At 35.5% G+C, this 17,692-nt stretch overlaps 2 protein-coding genes across 2 annotated transcripts; one reads left to right on the forward strand and one right to left on the reverse strand.

Moving 5' to 3' along the window:
• Window positions 1–1,126: 1,126 nt before the first annotated feature.
• On the reverse strand, window positions 1,127–9,348 carry LOC107708199 (N-acetylglucosamine-6-sulfatase-like). Its single transcript, XM_016512373.1, has 13 exons — window positions 9,035–9,348; window positions 7,922–7,981; window positions 7,635–7,838; window positions 6,092–6,157; window positions 5,719–5,817; window positions 3,981–4,148; window positions 3,375–3,457; window positions 3,177–3,295; window positions 2,996–3,099; window positions 2,810–2,911; window positions 1,771–1,881; window positions 1,418–1,525; window positions 1,127–1,343 (listed from the first exon to the last, which is right to left on the reverse strand). Exons 1-13 carry the CDS (start codon window positions 9,170–9,172, stop codon window positions 1,194–1,196), a joined length of 1,512 nt encoding a protein of 503 aa, XP_016367859.1. The 5' UTR covers window positions 9,173–9,348; the 3' UTR covers window positions 1,127–1,193.
• Window positions 9,349–10,152: 804 nt separating this feature from the next.
• On the forward strand, window positions 10,153–17,115 carry LOC107708201 (DNA-directed DNA/RNA polymerase mu-like). The gene is made up of 11 exons (XM_016512374.1): window positions 10,153–10,806; window positions 10,912–11,089; window positions 11,161–11,259; window positions 11,334–11,504; window positions 11,586–11,657; window positions 11,786–11,906; window positions 13,289–13,421; window positions 14,086–14,188; window positions 14,309–14,614; window positions 15,880–15,963; window positions 16,144–17,115. Exons 1-11 carry the CDS (start codon window positions 10,634–10,636, stop codon window positions 16,228–16,230), a joined length of 1,527 nt encoding a protein of 508 aa, XP_016367860.1. The 5' UTR covers window positions 10,153–10,633; the 3' UTR covers window positions 16,231–17,115.
• Window positions 17,116–17,692: the final 577 nt, after the last annotated feature.

A 17,692-nucleotide genomic window follows, 5' to 3' on the forward strand; every position in this document is an offset into this window, starting at 1 on the left:
AGAAACTGTGTTCATGTAGCTGTATGACAGCATTTGAACTAGAATCACACTGTAGATACATTCAAATTTAAAGGGATAGTTCACCCAAAAATGAAAATTCTGTCATTAATTACTCACCCTCATGTTGTTCCAAACCCGTACAGACTAACTAAAGTTGAAAAAGTAAAAAAGCATACTAGGACCCCTTTAAGCTATAGTAATAGTGATGATTGCCTAGAAAATGGCCCTAATTTTAGAACGCTATTATTGCGTAGTTGTTCATGACAGCCAATTAGCAACAGCATAGGTATGAATTCAAACTCAGTCCTGTATGAACACCATAAGTGACATCAGCACACCTCTGAGCGTTATCTGCCTGTGTAATTGCAGTAATTAGTGATGTCTACAGAGACCAGCGAAGGGAATGAGCCGGGATGCTGAGGAGTTCCTCTGAGAGCTGCCACATGCCCATCAGAGCCGTGCTGACGTGACTGACGGCTCGTCTGTCTGCGGTGAAGACCAGAGAGACCACAATGAAAGCACAGCTGCAGATGTTGTGCTGCTGAACTCAGGTGACTTGCATTGTAACTGAATCTCATTTACAACAGGCTTGTACTTGGACGTTAAGAAATAAATTGCAGTTTTGTGAACACTCATCTGAATGGTGTTCACTCACATGAGGTGAAGACTCTGTAGGCTAGAAAGTCTTTTAAAGGGTTAGTTCACCCAAAAATGAAAATTCTGTCATTAATTACTCACCCTCGTGTTGTTCGAAACCCGTAAGACCTTCGTTCATCTTCGGAACACAATTTAAGATATTTTTGATGAAATTTGAGGGCTCTCTGACCCTCCCATAGACAGCAAGGTAACTACCACGTTCAAGGTCCAGAAAAGTACCAAGATGATCGACAAAGTAGTCCGTGTGACATCAGTGGTTCAACTGTAAAGTTACAAAGCTACGAGAATACTTTTTTTGCGCAAAGAAAACAAAAATAACGACTTTATTCCACATTTTCGTCTCTACCTTTGGATCAAAGTGGCACACGCTCGTGTCATGGTACTGTCGTGAAAGCGTGTCCAAAGTGACACAGTAGAGACGAAAATGTGGAATAAAGTCGTTCTTTTTGTTTTCTTCGTGCAACCAACTTGGCGTTCGCTGCTAGAGATGGGCTTTCAGAGCAGGGCTGGGGTCCGGCCCTCCCTCTGCCACAGTTTTATTTGATGTTTCGACAGCTGTCACCCGTGCAGGACTGCAGCTTGATCAGCCTTTGGTTCATGATCTGCAGAAGCGTAGGATCGACCTTCTTCATGATGTTCTCCAGCTGATGGGGATCTGACGTCAGGTTGTACACCTCTACGAACGACTGCAGGAGATCACAGGGGAAATTCAGCTTAAAGTTGGGTCCACAACGGCCCACCTGTTCTGACATGTGCTCACCTCGTTGTCTGCGAACTCGCAGTACTGCAGGTTTGCATCCTTCAGAGCTCTGACGCAGGCGTACGTGTTGTTGAAGGCGTCTTCGCATACGCAGTCTGGGAAGCACTCCTAGAAGAAAGAGAAAACGTCACTTGGTATTAAAAGAAATCAGGAGAGGTTGATGGGAAAATGCATCATGCCATAAAAGAACCATTTTTGCTTCTACAAAGAACAATAGTGTGAAGAACATTTTTTTCCACTATAAAGGATCTTTTGTGCAATAGCAAAGTTCCATTGATTTTAAAGGTTGTTCATGGAACCGATAAAGAAGCTTTGTTTTTAAGAGTGTAGTATGTGATTCCTGAAGCACTTACAGCTAGTCCAGGGCCGAGTTTAGGGCAGCTGGGATCTTCAGAGGAATGTCCCTCACCGGTGTACTCAACCAGGAAGAAGGGCCGTTCGGTGCCGTTACGCAACGATGGTGCCTACATGAGAACGTTAAACACTGAGAAGACTTTCGTTCATTGTGACATTTTTAGACAATCCTCATTGTGAGAATTCTCATTCATGGAACTTTAATTAGATGCAGAAAATATGACTATAATTAGTATGTATAGTTGCTTTCCAGTAATGAGATTTGAGGGGAAAGTGCTTAATTTTCGCAATGCATAAAAATCTTAATGGTCCTAAACATGCTTCATTTTTTTCTTTTATAGAAAATATTTTTTTCCTCTTTCGATTTGGCCTTGAAATATGATATGGACTTGCTCCTGACAGGTTTTGTGAGAAACATACACTACTGTTTAAGGGTTTGGGGTTGGTTGCATTTATTTGATCAGAAATACTGTAAAAACAGTAATATTATTACAATTTAAAATAACTGGTTTCTATTGTAATATATTTTAAAATATAATTTATTTCTGTGATCAAAGCTGAATTTCCAGCATCATTACTCCAGTCTTCAGTGTCACACGATCCTTCAGAAATCATTCTAATACGCTGATTTGCTGCTCAAGAAACATTTCTTATTATTCTTATATCAGTGACAGTTGAGATGCCTAATATGTTTGTGGAAACCATGATACATTTTTTCAACGAGTAGAAAGATCAGCATTTATTTGAAATCGAGATCTTTTGGTTACATTATAAATGTCATTACTGTGACTTTTCATCAATTTAATGCATCCTTGATAAATAAAAGTATTGATTTCTTTCACACAAAAAAAAATTGTAGATAGTTTTCAAATAAGGGTGTATAATATAATGCTACATCGAGATAGATATTGTAGTGAAAAATGCATAAAACCAGGGGAAATGGCATATACATTCACAGTAGAAAAACATATACATACACAAGTAAGAATATAAATACACCTGTACTGAAACAGAAAGTGAAAATCATGACACACTCACCATCTGTGGCAGGAAAGACTGTCCGTCCATGTTGACGGTGGAGAGATTTACTCCTGCGATGTCCAGGATAGTCATCGAAAGATCTATATTCAGCACTGGAGACTAGTGGACAGTTAAACAGAATTTTTACATAGAATAATATATTTATACACACTGTTCAATAAACCTGTAATTCTTTTATCTAACCTGAAGTGTTTGTTTAGGTTTGATTCCTGGACCCCGAACTAAAAGAGGGATGCGAATATCAAACTCGTACAGCTGTCTCTTGTCAATGGGCAATGAGAACTGGCCTGAAATGGATTTAAAATTATGTGTCATAAAGTCAGATGACAACAGGTCAATAAAACTGTGGAGACTGAGGACGCACCGGTGTGATAGCCGTGATCAGACGTGTAGAAGATGTACGTGTTGCTCAACTCCTTTATTGAATCCAGTTTCTTAATCAGCTGCTCCACCATATCATCCACTGACAGAAGCGTCTGCCACCTATCAGAGATAGTAAATACACATATCTCAATCGAAAGATTTATTTGATAGAATGTCATATGAATCTATATTTGCGTACCTCCTGCGGTAAGCGTTGTCGAGGTACTCAACGGAGCTGTTTGGCATTGGATTCGCAGGCTGCCGTAGTAACCAATGTTTGTCCTAAAATCAAAGAAACAGCATATTATGGTCATGCTGAGGTCAGAAAATTCTTTAATTGCATCAAAATATAATTTAGAAATATGAACATGCAGGCAAAAAGACTGGTAAATCTAAGAATATAGTTTAACAAAACATGAAATAAAAAACATGTTTTTTGCTCTATTTTAAAAATAAAATACAATAATCACCATCAATGATATTTTAAGATGCAAAATTGTAAATTAAAGGTCTTTATCTGTTCAGAGATATTGTGAGAAAAATGTCTGCTGAGAGATGCAAACTGATGCTTATATAAAATCCCACAGATTTATATTAAATTACATACAAATGATAAATAAACATTTCAATAAACATTATTAAAATATTATTTTATATCCAATTGTTTTTTGGACATTACATTAGATTTGGTTTCTTGAAGTGTCAAATGTTGTGTAAAGCCAATCTTGTCAAACTCATCGTTTACAGCTGTAGTACTTCCTCATAATCTGTCAGATGTCATTACGGATGAAACTGAAAGCTGAACCTTTCCAGGCATGTTGAAGCTGCCGTTTCGTGGAGCTTTGACGTCGCTGAAGGACTGCTGATACTGAGGGGCGGCCGTCCACGGCGAATGAGGAGACGGCGGACACAACATCATGAAGAACGGGTGATTGGGGCTCCGCTCCTCCAGGAAATGCAGCGAGCGGTTCAACTAGAATCAACATACATTTGATTGCAGATATTAACCACCAGGTTTTCATGTAAGATATAACTTCATGCAAACAAACTGGATTGTCTGGTATGTTATGCAGCTTGACATTGGATCACATTTTAATACCACGTAGACTAAGAATGGCTCAAATAAGTTGATTTTTCTTTTGTTGTCCGCAGATGCCACTTGGTTCATATTTTATTTAATGCAATGACATTTATATTTTTAATTAAAAATATAAACAAATGCATGCTGCAGATGCACTGTTTCAGCGACCCTTTTCTTAGAGAAAACATAACTTGAACTCATTTTTATTTCAATTAGTTGCTAAACAAGCATGTCTCATTTTCATTTAGTGTAACCTGATATACTAAAATAACAAAACTGAAATAAAATGAATAAAAACTATACAGACATTTAAAAAAAAAAAAAAACTAATAAATTACAAAAACAGGCAATACAATCACAAAACCTTTATCTAAATTTACAATTTTTAAATCAATTAATATATTAATTTATACTAAACTAATATAAAATTTAATAAATAAAAATATAAATAAAGTAAATTAATAAATAAATTAAAATGTGAAATTAAAAATTTAAGAATTTCATCTAAAATTTTTTTTTGAATGGTCCAAAAAAATCTATAATAGTATCTCAATGATACTAAAATAACACTGCTACACACAGCCCCAGACTGTGGAAAACCACTATTGTGATTGGAGTTGAATTCAGGACTAGAGTTCATCTGTTTCCAGAATACCTGCCCTTAGTTAAATAATAACAGAGCAACAGTCAGTGACGGCAAGATTTCAGCCAGGTTTTAGTGTCAGATAGGCAACAAAACAATGTCGCAGGCCGTATCAAGCAGTCCAGTCATGCGTCCCACAGAAGTCACATGACACACTGCAGCGTGGACAGGCTGACGTGTGGAGGCGCATTCAGAGTCACACAGAATGAAACTATGTGGCTTCTCAGTCAGTCATGAGGCAAACAGCTTGTGTCTTGTTCTTAAACAGCCAATGGCGATATTATTTGGTAACCACACTGTGTTAACTGATGCATTTCCAACGTAAAACAAGTTTAGCAGGTGATGAAGCAATTCACTGGCTGTCACATTTAGCAGGAAGTAAACAGCTGCATAAATTGAGTGACTGTTTACGCCTCTAAAAATGAATGTTTGATTTAATGTGACATGACATGCTCCAACTTGAAGTCGAATTACTCTATTTACTTTGCTAATACACATTCCTAGTCTTATTGTGAACTATTTTTTAGGGCAACTTATTAAAATTAAAAAGATTGTCTTTGAAACTTGTCATGAACATATTGCCTATTAAAAACCCGTCTCCAAATTATAAACAAAATAACAAGATATATAATAAAATAAATGTATAATATGTTTATATATACATATTTAAAATGTATTTATATATAAATAAAATAAGTCTATTTTATTTCTCATTGAATATCCTGTTTAACCCAGAAGTGCATCACATTATGGAAGTAAAAATGGCTTACAGATCCTGTTTTAATGTTGACTATACACTTTAAAGCATTAAACACTTACAACCAGATCTGTGAGATAGTCCTTCTCATAGTTGTCTCCATGTTTTTCCTCTTTTCCATTCACAGACAGTGTGTAATTGTAATATTTAGAGTTTCCCACCTGTGGAGACACAAATAAAACCAAAAGACTGTTAGATCATCAGTAAAAGGGAAATTAAATGGTTAAAAACCAGATCTGCTTTTGCAGTGCAAGTTGAGACCGTATCACATGACCATACTAAACCATGCATTCTGCATGAATGCTTGTCTATAGGTGACTGACACTGTCGGATAAGGGAAGTATAGAACATATTGCAGCACATACAGCATTTTTCCCGCTGATCTGAATGTAAAAGGGAAGAAGTCTTGGAATGATGCATCTGTTCATGACTTACCAGTGCATGCCATTGGTCCCAGCCAGGAGGCACATGACCCACACCGCCTGCGTCTTTACTTCCATACTGAGGAGGACACAGAGAGGGATTTACTGTATGTAAGCTGAGGGAAAAGCAACTGGAAGAATCTCATGAAACGAGTCAAGAACATGCCAGAGTCATATTTCATCTCTAAGAAATTTTTTTTTTAGGTTTCAGAAAATTAAGAAATTATATTTTGTTGATGAAATGAAGGTTATTTTATGATTTTTTTGCATTGTGGTATTTTTAAAATAATGCAAAAATTATATTTAATATGTTAATTATATTAAACTGTTATATATGTGTGTGTGTGTGTGTGTGTGTGTATATACAGTATATATATTTATATATATATATATATATATACACACATACATACAGGTGCATCTCAATAAATTAGAATATCATGGAAAAGTTCATTTATTTCAGTAATTCAACTCAAATTGTGAAACTCGTGTATTAAATAAATTCAATGCACACAGACTGAAGTAGTTTACGTCTTTGGTTCTTTTAATTGTGATGATTTTGGCTCACATTTAACAAAAACCCACCAATTCACATCTCAACAAATTAGAATACTTCATAAGACCAATAAAAAAAAAAATTTTTAGTGAATTGTTGGCCTTCTGGAAAGTATGTTCATTTACTGTACATGTACTCAATACTTGGTAGGGGCTCATTTTGCTTTAATTACTGCCTCAATTCAGCGTGGCATGGAGGTGATCAGTTTGTAGCACTGCTGAGGTGGTATGGAAGCCCACGTTTCTTTGACAGTGGCCTTCAGCTCATCTACATTTTTTGGTCTCTTGTTTCTCATTTTCCTCTTGACAATACCCCATAGATTCTCTATGGGGTTCAGGTCTTTTTTTTATTTTTTTTATTTATTATTATTACAAAGTATTTACATAGCAATGGTTGTACTACTGCTGACTGAAATAAATTATTGTATTTTAGTATTTATTTCAGAATAATCATAATTTGGAGGTTAAAAGAGCTTAATAATCATGAAGTCAATAAAGTCACATTACAAAATAAAACTTAATGCTAAAAAGAGGCAAAAACTTTGTGTTTTTTTTTAAGTAAAATTTGGGGTAAAATGTGACCTGGACATGTGGTAGTGAAGAACTTAAGATTACTATAATGCAAAAAGATTATAATATAAATATTGTATAATTAACAAAAATATGCAACAAAAAAAATCTTATTTTAAATATTTAAGTAATATAAATAATTTAAATAAAACATTTTTAAAATATTTTATTAAATTATTTCATTTACTCAAATAGTTTTCTTGAATTTGAGGCAATCGGGGAAATAACTGAAAACGAACACAAACATTAGCAGCATTTCAAACTTCTCAAACCCGTAAGAATGTTGTTGGCTTGGAACACTTGAAAGATTGCAAATATTTAAACACGTTGTGCAGAGCTTCTGATATCATTGCAGGCAAATTTCACAGAACGAGCACCATGCAAATAGGCAAGTGATAGTGTATAGAGCACCAAACGGGACAAAAGCTGACCTGATTCAAGTATTTCCCGCCGTAGAAGGTCTGGTAGCGCATCTTATTGAGGTAAACCGGAAAGGCGAAGGGCTCGGCCTCCTTCTGCCACACTGTGCCGCTGCAGTTGCCAGAGATGGAGTTATTTCGGACCAAATGATTGTGTGGATATTTCCCAGTGAGGATGCTGCTGCGACTGGGACAGCACAGAGGGGTGGCAGTGAACTAAACACAACAGGAAAAGAGAAACTTGTGATATTTGATCAGATCCATTAAACAAAATCTTTGGATCATGACTAAGCACTCACAGCATTGGAGAAAGTCACACCAGCATCACCGATCAGTGCTTTGGTCTTCTTCATGGGCGTCTGTGAATAAAAAAGATTCTATGAGATGGCTATAATGTAGATATGATGCATCATCTGTAACTAAGTGTCAACAGGATGTATGATTTCACACACTAATTTTAGCCGAATGACTTGTTCCTGGACTTGATTCTTTAAACAACAGCAGTTTCAATATGACTTTAACATGGGACTGGTTTAACCTAGCCTAGTAGTTTTATAATCACAACATTATTTGCATGATGCTTAAGTACATCATTTTTTATTTCAGTCAGCACTAGTACAATAAATGCTACGATGTATACTTTTAAATTTAAATAATGCATTTGAATATATAGTTAACAATTTAATATTTTTGCATTATCTGTGCATGCATCGTTTAATAAATGTGCTTAATTTTTGTGAAAAAATGTCAATGTAAAATCCTAAAATAGCAAGTTTTTACACACACATACCACACAAAATTTCTATGGACAAACAGAGTACTAACTTATATATACATGCAGAAAAATCAATGCAAAATTGCCTAGTACAACAAATGCTACAATGTATAAATACTGCTGCATTTAAATAAACATATATTTAAAATTATGTTATCAATTTTTGCAGTATCAGAATGAGAATTGGGAAATTAAATGTGCTTGTTTTTCATGATAAAATGTCACAATTTAAAGAAAAAAAATGTCATCAACGAAATATTTCCTAATTTTGTTCTGTTTGAATCTGAGGTGAATATAGTATATACTACGGTGGCCGAGAAGTGCGAAGCAAATCACAATTCTGAAAACAAAATAACAAATTACAAACGCAAATGCACGCACTTCTCGGCCACCGTAATATACATATACAGAGTGCTAATGTTTTTATCTACATACACCAAGGTAGTACCATTGTTTTTTTGGAAGTTCACTTAAGTACTATGTCAACATTATGGTGCATAAATTTCAGTGCCATTGTATTACCATCTAAAATCACTGTTACCAGCAAGCCACCGCCACAATACTTTGTGAAGAAGTGATACTGTCATGGTGCACGACAATTAAAAAAAGCACTTGAAGTCTAATTTTGTTCACTTACCATTCCCCCCATCTCCACATCCTGGTCGTCGGTGAGAATGAGGATGATGTTGCTCAGTTTGACGCATTGTGAACACCTGAGCGTGCAGGTGAGAAGCGCGACAAATAGACAGGTGGACGCCACACGCGAGCTCGCCATGAGGACAAAACCAGACCAAACCCGCAACCTGTCTGCCTGGAGAAACGGTGTCAAGCAGACGAGGGTTATGAGTGGCGAACAGCAGCACACACGGTGGGATGAACTGAGAAAGTTTGAGGAAGTGAGACGCTCTGTGTGTCATATGACTGCAACCTGATCTAACAGCTGATGCATTCACAATAAAGTCACAGTTCATTATGAAGTAACAACATAAAAAATAAAAAAAAAACATTCGCTCTTTTAGAGTTTTTTTAACACAAAGGTTGTGTCCGTTTAAAAACCGTGCTCTAGTTTTTTCGTTGTTTTAAAATGTTTTATGAATTATTATTTATCGCTCTGATAGCAAAAAAAAAAATTTCAAAATACTTATTTTTTTAGCCATTTAATTTAAAAATGACAAATGTAAGTTTATAATTTATGTGTCAGACGAAAATGATATATTTCTATCTTTTTCGTTTATTCACGTATGTAATAAGAATTCAGCGCAAATGAATAAAGAGAAATATAGAACAAACATGACACCTCAAATGAAAAACATTACTCTCAAATTAACAAAATAAAAGTTTTATCAAACATGACCGTGTGCGTTTTATTTGCAGGGTCACATCCTCACACCCTCCCTTTCACGTGATTGTGTGTTATTGTTTTATAATCGCATATGACATAGTATTGTAAATGCATTTGAAGATCAAGAAAATCTGACCTTTCGTATTTATTATATTATTTTTTATTGTGTAACTACTGTGATTTAAGTTATTGTGGCAACCGACGTCTGTCATGTCTGCACCCAGTCGGAACACTTTATGGGTGCACCAAAACTTTCTCAACATGTGTATCACCCAAAATAGATCCCCCTGGATACAATCCTACGAGACATGAGGTCTGTCTTCCGAGAGGTGGCGACTGTGGCCCAAAAACCTGAGCTCTCGTTTGATTCACATTCAAATGTGAAGATGATTTACGTTTTTGAAGGCGTTTGTTTACAGCGCTATTGTCGATCAAATGTATTAATCGATATTCTTGATCATAATTCGAATCTTCCAGAACAATTTCTATAAGTGATTTTAGAATTCATTTCCAGTAATCACAAACGGCTGTGATTGGTCCATCTTCACCAGCGCAGAGAAACGTACCAGATACCACGTGATAACACTGCATCTTTAGCAGCGATCAGGACAACTTTTAATTTTAAAATTATACTCATAAAATTAGTTTCATTTTAAAAACACCAAGTGAATAGCTCAAACAGAATAATTATTTTCTATAGAGACAACTTGTTTCGCACTTGTTTCGCGATAACTGCCGTTCTATTTACGTTTTTATTTCTGTGACGCACACGTGACACCTTTTCCCTCAGTCTGGTGGAAGCGCAGAAATAAGCACAGAGCGTCTGATCTTATCTACTCTGTGGTGGTAGATGGGGTGATGAAGGTTATATGATTTTAGTGTTTGCTCTAGACTATGATCCCATTAAAACGCAGGAAAGCCTCTCTATCTGTAAGCCAACAGGATGACACCTGTAAATTTCCCCATGTTTCTATATTCATCTTGGAGAGGAAGATGGGAACATCTAGAAGAGCATTTCTTACACGACTAGGACGGAGCAAAGGATTTCTTATTAAAGAAACCTACAGGTACGAACCATCAGCACTTTACTATGATATTACCACAGTGCTTTTTTATAGGGGTGGACTATTTTTGAAACTTTTGGACTATTCCTGTTTGTTTTACTCTTACAGTTCCTCCATCACACATGTTGTGTCAGAAAACAACAGTGGAGATGAAGTCCAGGCCTGGTTGGACAACCAAACTGGACGAGACTCCTCCAGTTCTGTCCATTTGTTGGACATCAGGTGGTTTACGGAGAGCATGGAGGCAGGACATCCCGTTACAGTTCAGGACAGACACATATTAAAGGTACAAGGACACATTTATGGACACGTTACTTTTAAAAGAGCAGTTGAACTAAGTATTTAGACGTGTTGCAGGTTAACCCAAAACCCAATGGAGACCCCACAGCAATGCTGATGAAAAGTTACGCCTGTCAAAGACGAACGCCTTTAAAACACTACAATTCATTTCTAACAGTGAGTTATTTATTGTCTTTTTCTAATAATGTGTCTGAGCAGTTTGATGAACAGTTTGGCACTCTGTCCCGCAGGAGGCTCTTGAAATCTTGTCTCAGAATGCCGAATATAATGATAATGAAGGACGGAGCGTGGCGTTCAGACGGGCGGCATCAGTCCTGAAGGCGCTTCCCCGGCGCGTGAGGAGCATGCAGGATCTGAGGTGTTTGCCCTGCCTGGGTGACCATTCACAGAGAGTTATAAAGGTGATAATCAAGCTCCCTTATCTTCTCAAAAACCCATGTTATCTAGATGCATCTGTTAATAATTCTATTTCACCTTTTTAGGAGATTTTAGAAGATGGATCATCAAGAGAAGTAGAGTCAACAAGACAATCAGAGCAATATCAGGCCATGAAGGTAAAGATGGGTAGTAGTCGTACTATATTCTGTTTTTGCAGAAAGAACTGTGAAGGCAGTGTAAATGATATGCCTGATTGGTCAGCTTTAGTGTGTGAATTATGAGGTCATATCTTCCCTTTCTGCAGGCACTAACTGGTATTTTCGGGGTGGGTGTGCGGACTGCAGATCGCTGGTTTAGAGAGGGTTTGCGATCTCCAGACGATTTGATTCGCACAGGACAACAGTTGAACCGTGAACAGCAAGCAGGTACTGCATTTCACTGTTGAAAATTATTATTTAGTTATTTGTAATTACATTCATAAATAAATAAAAAATAATTGATTCATGATTGAATGTATGCTGTATATATGTGTGTATGTGTGTAAATATATATATATATATATACTGTATATATATATATATAAACTTAAAACATATCATGATTGAATGTATGCTGTATATATGTGTGTATGTGTGTGCGTGCAAGTGTGTGTGTAAATATATATATATATATATATACTGTATATATATATATATAAACTTAAAACATAAAATACATTTTTCCATTGATAAGCTGCTGCCAATTCACCACATTATATATGTAAAAATGTTTTTTTTTCTTTTAACTTTTAAATTATTTGATTAATTGTCTTAATTAAAGTATTTTCATATTTTTGAAAAAAATTCTAAAATATAAAGTACGTGTTTTCAAAATATTAACATAAAGCAACTTTTAATTGATTTTATCAACTTTTAAAGGGATAGTTCACCCAAAAATGGAAATTCCGTCATTAATTACTCACCCTCATGTCGTTCCAAACCCGTAAGATCTCCGTTCATCTTCAAGACACAAAGTAAGTAATTTTTGATGAATTCCAAGAGCTCTCTAACCCTCCCATAGACAGCAAGTATCCTAACACGATCAAGGCTCAGAAACGTAGCAAGGAGATCGTTAAAATAATCCATGTGACATCAGGGGTTCAACCGTAATTTTACGAAACTACGAGAATACTTTTTGTGTGCAAAGAAAAAAAAATTACGACTTTATTCAACAATTTGTCTCCTCCGCGTCACCCTATAGCGCCATTTTGGGGAGTATCACATACGTAAACAACGTATGCTGTCCTGTGTCAGCAGCACCGTACGCGGACATAAAATACCAATATGGCGGACTCGTTGACGTATCGCAGCAACGGTCCAAAGCGGCCAATGAGGCGTCCAGGTATTTTATATGTCTATGTACGCGGATCCTGTTTACACTGTTTGCGCTTTGATCTGAACGTAAATAACGTATCCGCGTACATGCGTTGCATACGTTGTTTACGTATGTGATACTCTCCAAAATGGCGTTATAGGATGACGTGGAGGAGACGAATTGTTGAATAAAGTCGTTATTTTTGTTTTCTATGGAGGGTCAGAGAGCTCTCGGAATGCATAAAAAATATCTTAATTTGTGTTCCGAAGATGAACGTCGAATATATATTTTATTCATTTAGCAGGCGCTTTTATAGCGAAAGCGACTTACAAATGAGGACAATGGAAGCAATCAAAATCAACAAAAGAGCAATGATATGCAAGTGCTATGACAAGTCTCAGTTAGCCTAATGCATATATATATATATATATATATATATGACCTCTGACCTCAGGAGTCCAGTATTACGATGACCTCCAGAAACCCGTCACTAAGGCGGAGGCTGATGTCATCAGTGATATCGTTGAGAAAGCTGTGCACGCTGTGCTGCCCGGAGCAGAGATCCAGCTCATGGGAGGCTTCAGGAGGTCTGTGTGCTAATGATGTGCATATCTTACCTTAATACTGTAGTTTCAAAGCAGTTTGGAGCCTTCATGTGCATTTTAGGTCAAGTCAAATTAATTTGTATAGTGCTTTTCACTATACATATTGATTAAAGGGGTCATATGATGCGATTTCATTTTTTCCTTTCTCTTTAGAGTGTTACAAGCTCTTGGTGCATAAAGAAGATCTGTAAAGTTGCAAAGACTAAAGTCTCAAATCCAAAGAGATATTCTTTATAAAAGTTAAGAGTTAGCCACACCTACCTAAAACGGCTCGTTCGTTACAGAAAATACTGATGTTAATGTTTCTAATATCTTAATATTTTCATGTCTTATAGCAGCATTTAGCAGATTAGAGCTGGACAATAATATAGTTTACATTCTGTGATGATATGAACAATCAAGAAGTTGAGATTTGCTATAGATTGCTTATCGTTAGTATACTGTATGTATGCAAATAAGGTTGGATACATTTCCAACTTTATAAACGGAGCTGTACAATAATATTATTTACATTTTGCAACTATATAAAAAAAAAAACCTCGTGGCTTACTATACTGTATATATTGCTTTACATGAATATACTGTATGTATGTGAGTAAAGTTGAATGTACTATATATACATCTTTATTTGCTATATATATTTTAGGGGGAAGGAAGTCGGTCACGATGTGGACTTTCTCATAACACATCCAGAAGAAGGAAAAGAGGAAGGACTGATGCCTAAAATCACAAACTGGCTGAAGGAGCAGGTGCTCGTGAAGTTCTGTGAATACTTGCATGATTAAATCCACCCAGTATGGCTGTTTGCTGATGACATTTTAAAGTGAATATTTATGTTGAATGACAAAGTAGCATGTGTTCTTCATCAGGGTTTACTGCTGTATCAGAAGACGACCAGAAACTCTTATCTGGAAAAAATGGATGGTCCAGCTCGGGCATCTAGTAACATGGATCGCTTTGAGAGATGCTTTTCCATATTTAAGCTTCAGAAATCTGCTGTGAGCTGCAAGTCGAGTTCCACTGCTTCTGCTGAGGACGTCAGTACAGCACGTGAAAGTGAACGACCCGGTGAGCATCAGTCAGAAGCGTCCGGCTGGAGAGCTGTACGGGTCGATCTGGTGGTCAGTCCCTACAGTCAGTTTGCCTTCGCCACTCTCGGATGGACCGGCTCAAAGGTGTGTAGCTTCCTCACTTCCGAATGATCCAAAGGGCACTGCTTTTTATTTCAGTTTTTTTGTGTGTTTGGTTTTATTTTAAAATTTGTTTGGTTGTGATTGAAATGAACACTTTTAGAAGTAAGTACTTTTTAAGTACTCAATTCAGTCATTTTCATAGTAGTCAGATCACAGATTATTGGTTAAAAAATAATGATAACATTTTGTTTTTATTTTCTACCATTTTTGTAGTAAATAATAATTTCTTAATGTCTGATTCTCAACTTTTTATTAATTTCATTGGTGTTTGATTTATTTGATAAATATTTTTCTATTGATGATAAAATATTATAAATGTTTTCATAAATTCAAAAATATTTTAATGAAACAACTTACAATATATATATATATATATATATATATATTGCCGTTTAAAAGTTTGGGATCAGTAAGATTTTTATTGTTTTTAATGGAGTCTCTTGTTTTTATCAACTTTTGGTATAATAGATTTTAAGTCAATTGTGAGTAATTGATTTGGTTAAAATATTTTTTTGTTTATGAAAAAAATATAGTAAATATTAAGTTTTTTTCCAATAATTAGAAAAATATTTTCATGAAACAGATTTTGATTTATTTATATATTATGGTAATGATTTATATTTTTAAGATGCATATATATTTATTTACTATATTTTCTGAATGTCTAGTTTTCATTTTCCTGTGTGCTGTTGTTCAAATTTTAGTTCATTGCTTCTCGCATCCCCATTGACATCTGTGCGTGTGACTGTCTAAACTGTGCCGTCACACCTGACTGACTGCATTCAGCAGCAGTGTTTTGAGGTCAGTTCTGTTCACTCCTGATGTGCTTACAATATATATATATATATATATATATATATTGCCGTTTAAAAGTTTGGGATCAGTAAGATTTTTATTGTTTTTAATGGAGTCTCTTGTGCTCATCAAGGCTGTATTTATTTGATCAAAAATACAGAAAAAACTGTAATATTGTGAGATATTATTTCAATTTCTAATATTGGTTTTCTGTTTTAATATACTTTAAAAATTAATTTATTCCTGTGATCAAAGCTGAATTTTCAGCAGAATGTCTAGTTTTCATTTTCCTGTGTGCTGTTGTTCAAATTTTAGTTCATTGCTTCTCGCATCCCCATTGACATCTGTGCGTGTGACTGTCTAAACTGTGCCGTCACACCTGACTGACTGCATTCAGCAGCAGTGTTTTGAGGTCAGTTCTGTTCACTCCTGATGTGCTGTTTGTTCTGCAGCTGTTTGAGAGGGAGTTGAGACGGTGGGCGGGGCAAGAGAAGCACATGTCCTTGAGCAGCCACGCCCTCTACGACAGCAAACAGGTGAACCGCACTAGAAATACATTATACCTTACTGTATTTGTGTAGTAGGACATATAAAACACCATTTAGCCTATATATAATATAATATAATATATAGGTTTATATGTCATTATTAAACGTTTAATTGTAAAATCTTGCTAGAATAACTACATTTACATCTCTCTCTGTAAAACTGTACAGAATCTGTATCTCAGAGCAAAGACGGAAGAGGAGATTTTTGCCTACCTGGGTCTGGAGTTTATTCCTCCATCCGAGCGAAATGCCTGAATCTGTCCATTTTTGATTATCACTACAAATGTGCCAGTGCTTCCATCGACGAGCCTTATATTTTAGCTCCCAGTTATGATCAGATCACATTTTATATGTAAACATTTATAGGACACGATGGTAAAGAGTCAGGTATCTGATGTTTTTTATTCAGTCATTTTCCAATAACTTAATCAATTGCTCAGTGTTTTTCACCATATGCATATGCATTTTCAAGTTCTAACGTGGTTCTTTGTAAATAATGTGTAGTATAGTATACTTCTTCTAGATGTTCATAAGGTATGTCTCTTTGAAACTTGAACATAAAATGAGTTATGTCTTATTTTATACTTTGGATAAATGACCATAGGGATAAATGACCATAGGTGGTTTTCATGTAATATCCTCTCCATTTACTGCACTGGCACATATTGGTTATTCAACATATACATGTTCTACTGACATTTGTAGAGATGCCTTATTTCTTATGGAGGCTCAAGTTTTTGTGAGAGGGAATATTTGATGCATATGTAGACGTTATTGCATACATGCAGGATGTATTTGTGGTTGGGTGATGCTTGACATTATTCTAACGTCCTTTTTGTGCACCTGGTTCATTTTAACCCGCTTTTCCCAACCGCCTAACATCCATACATGCTCACTGTATATTAGAAATGCTTTCTTCTTGAGTGCTGCATGGGGAAGAACAGACCACATAACCGAAGAAAATACTGAAAAAAAAAGTCACACAGACTTTTTTTTCTAGAATTGCAATCTACTTAGAACCTACTTAAAATAAGAACAATTTTCTAAAAATACAGAATTTCTTTATGATGTTAAGAACTAGGGATGCACGATATTGGACTTTTGCCGATATCCGATATGCCGATATTTTTCAACTCATTTTGCCCGATACCGATATATATCTTTTTGTTTGGAAACAACACCAAGTCTCTCCTGTGCAAAAATGTACTTTTGGTTAGTTTTTAACAATAACTTATTTTTTTAGAATTAAATAAACAATAATGAAGGTTTTTTGACAGTACATTGAAGCTTTGAAAATAACTACAAATAAACTATATATCAATCGCTGCATTTTTTCCCCCCAGAAAGATGCAAGGTTAACCCTAATATTTTAATTTAACATTTAACATTTGTAGATGGTCTAAAGCAAAAGAGTTGTAAAAATTCTGAAAATCTTTTAGAGCTTATGATTTGTTAAAAAAAATAAAACACATTACACATTAATGAATAAATCAGTATATATAAAATTATTTAATTTACAAGTGTCATATTTGTGATTTTTTTTTTCATGTAAGCTATAGCCTAGCTTCTGGCCTTAAAATCAAAACATACTCATTATTTTATGACATCAATTACTGCTTTATTTAATCAGAAACACAGTCTAAATGTTATTTGTGTAGGCTATTTTACTTTTAATTTAATTAGAAGTAGGCCAACAGCGCCCCCTACAGATTAAAAC

The sequence above is a fragment of the Sinocyclocheilus rhinocerous genome, unplaced genomic scaffold, assembly GCF_001515625.1.
Source record: "Sinocyclocheilus rhinocerous isolate Xijiao unplaced genomic scaffold, SAMN03320098_v1.1 scaffold2401, whole genome shotgun sequence".
Taxonomy (NCBI): Eukaryota; Metazoa; Chordata; class Actinopteri; order Cypriniformes; family Cyprinidae; genus Sinocyclocheilus; species Sinocyclocheilus rhinocerous.

What these genes read in the sequence shown, in the direction of transcription:
- LOC107708201 (XM_016512374.1), top strand. Translation starts at nt 10,634, where the DNA reads ATGATCCCATTAAAACGCAGGAAAGCCTCTCTATCTGTAAGCCAACAG. An exon ending in CTTATTAAAGAAACCTACAG is followed by an intron (nt 10,807 to 10,911) that starts GTACGAACCATC and finishes TTACTCTTACAG; the next exon opens with TTCCTCCATCACACATGTTG. An exon ending in CTCATGGGAGGCTTCAGGAG is followed by an intron (nt 13,422 to 14,085) that starts GTCTGTGTGCTA and finishes TATATATTTTAG; the next exon opens with GGGGAAGGAAGTCGGTCACG.
- LOC107708199 (XM_016512373.1), bottom strand. Translation starts at nt 9,172, where the DNA reads ATGGCGAGCTCGCGTGTGGCGTCCACCTGTCTATTTGTCGCGCTTCTC. An exon ending in GTGTGACTTTCTCCAATGCT is followed by an intron (nt 7,839 to 7,921) that starts GTGAGTGCTTAG and finishes TGTTGTGTTTAG; the next exon opens with TTCACTGCCACCCCTCTGTG. An exon ending in TGATCACGGCTATCACACCG is followed by an intron (nt 3,100 to 3,176) that starts GTGCGTCCTCAG and finishes AATCCATTTCAG; the next exon opens with GCCAGTTCTCATTGCCCATT.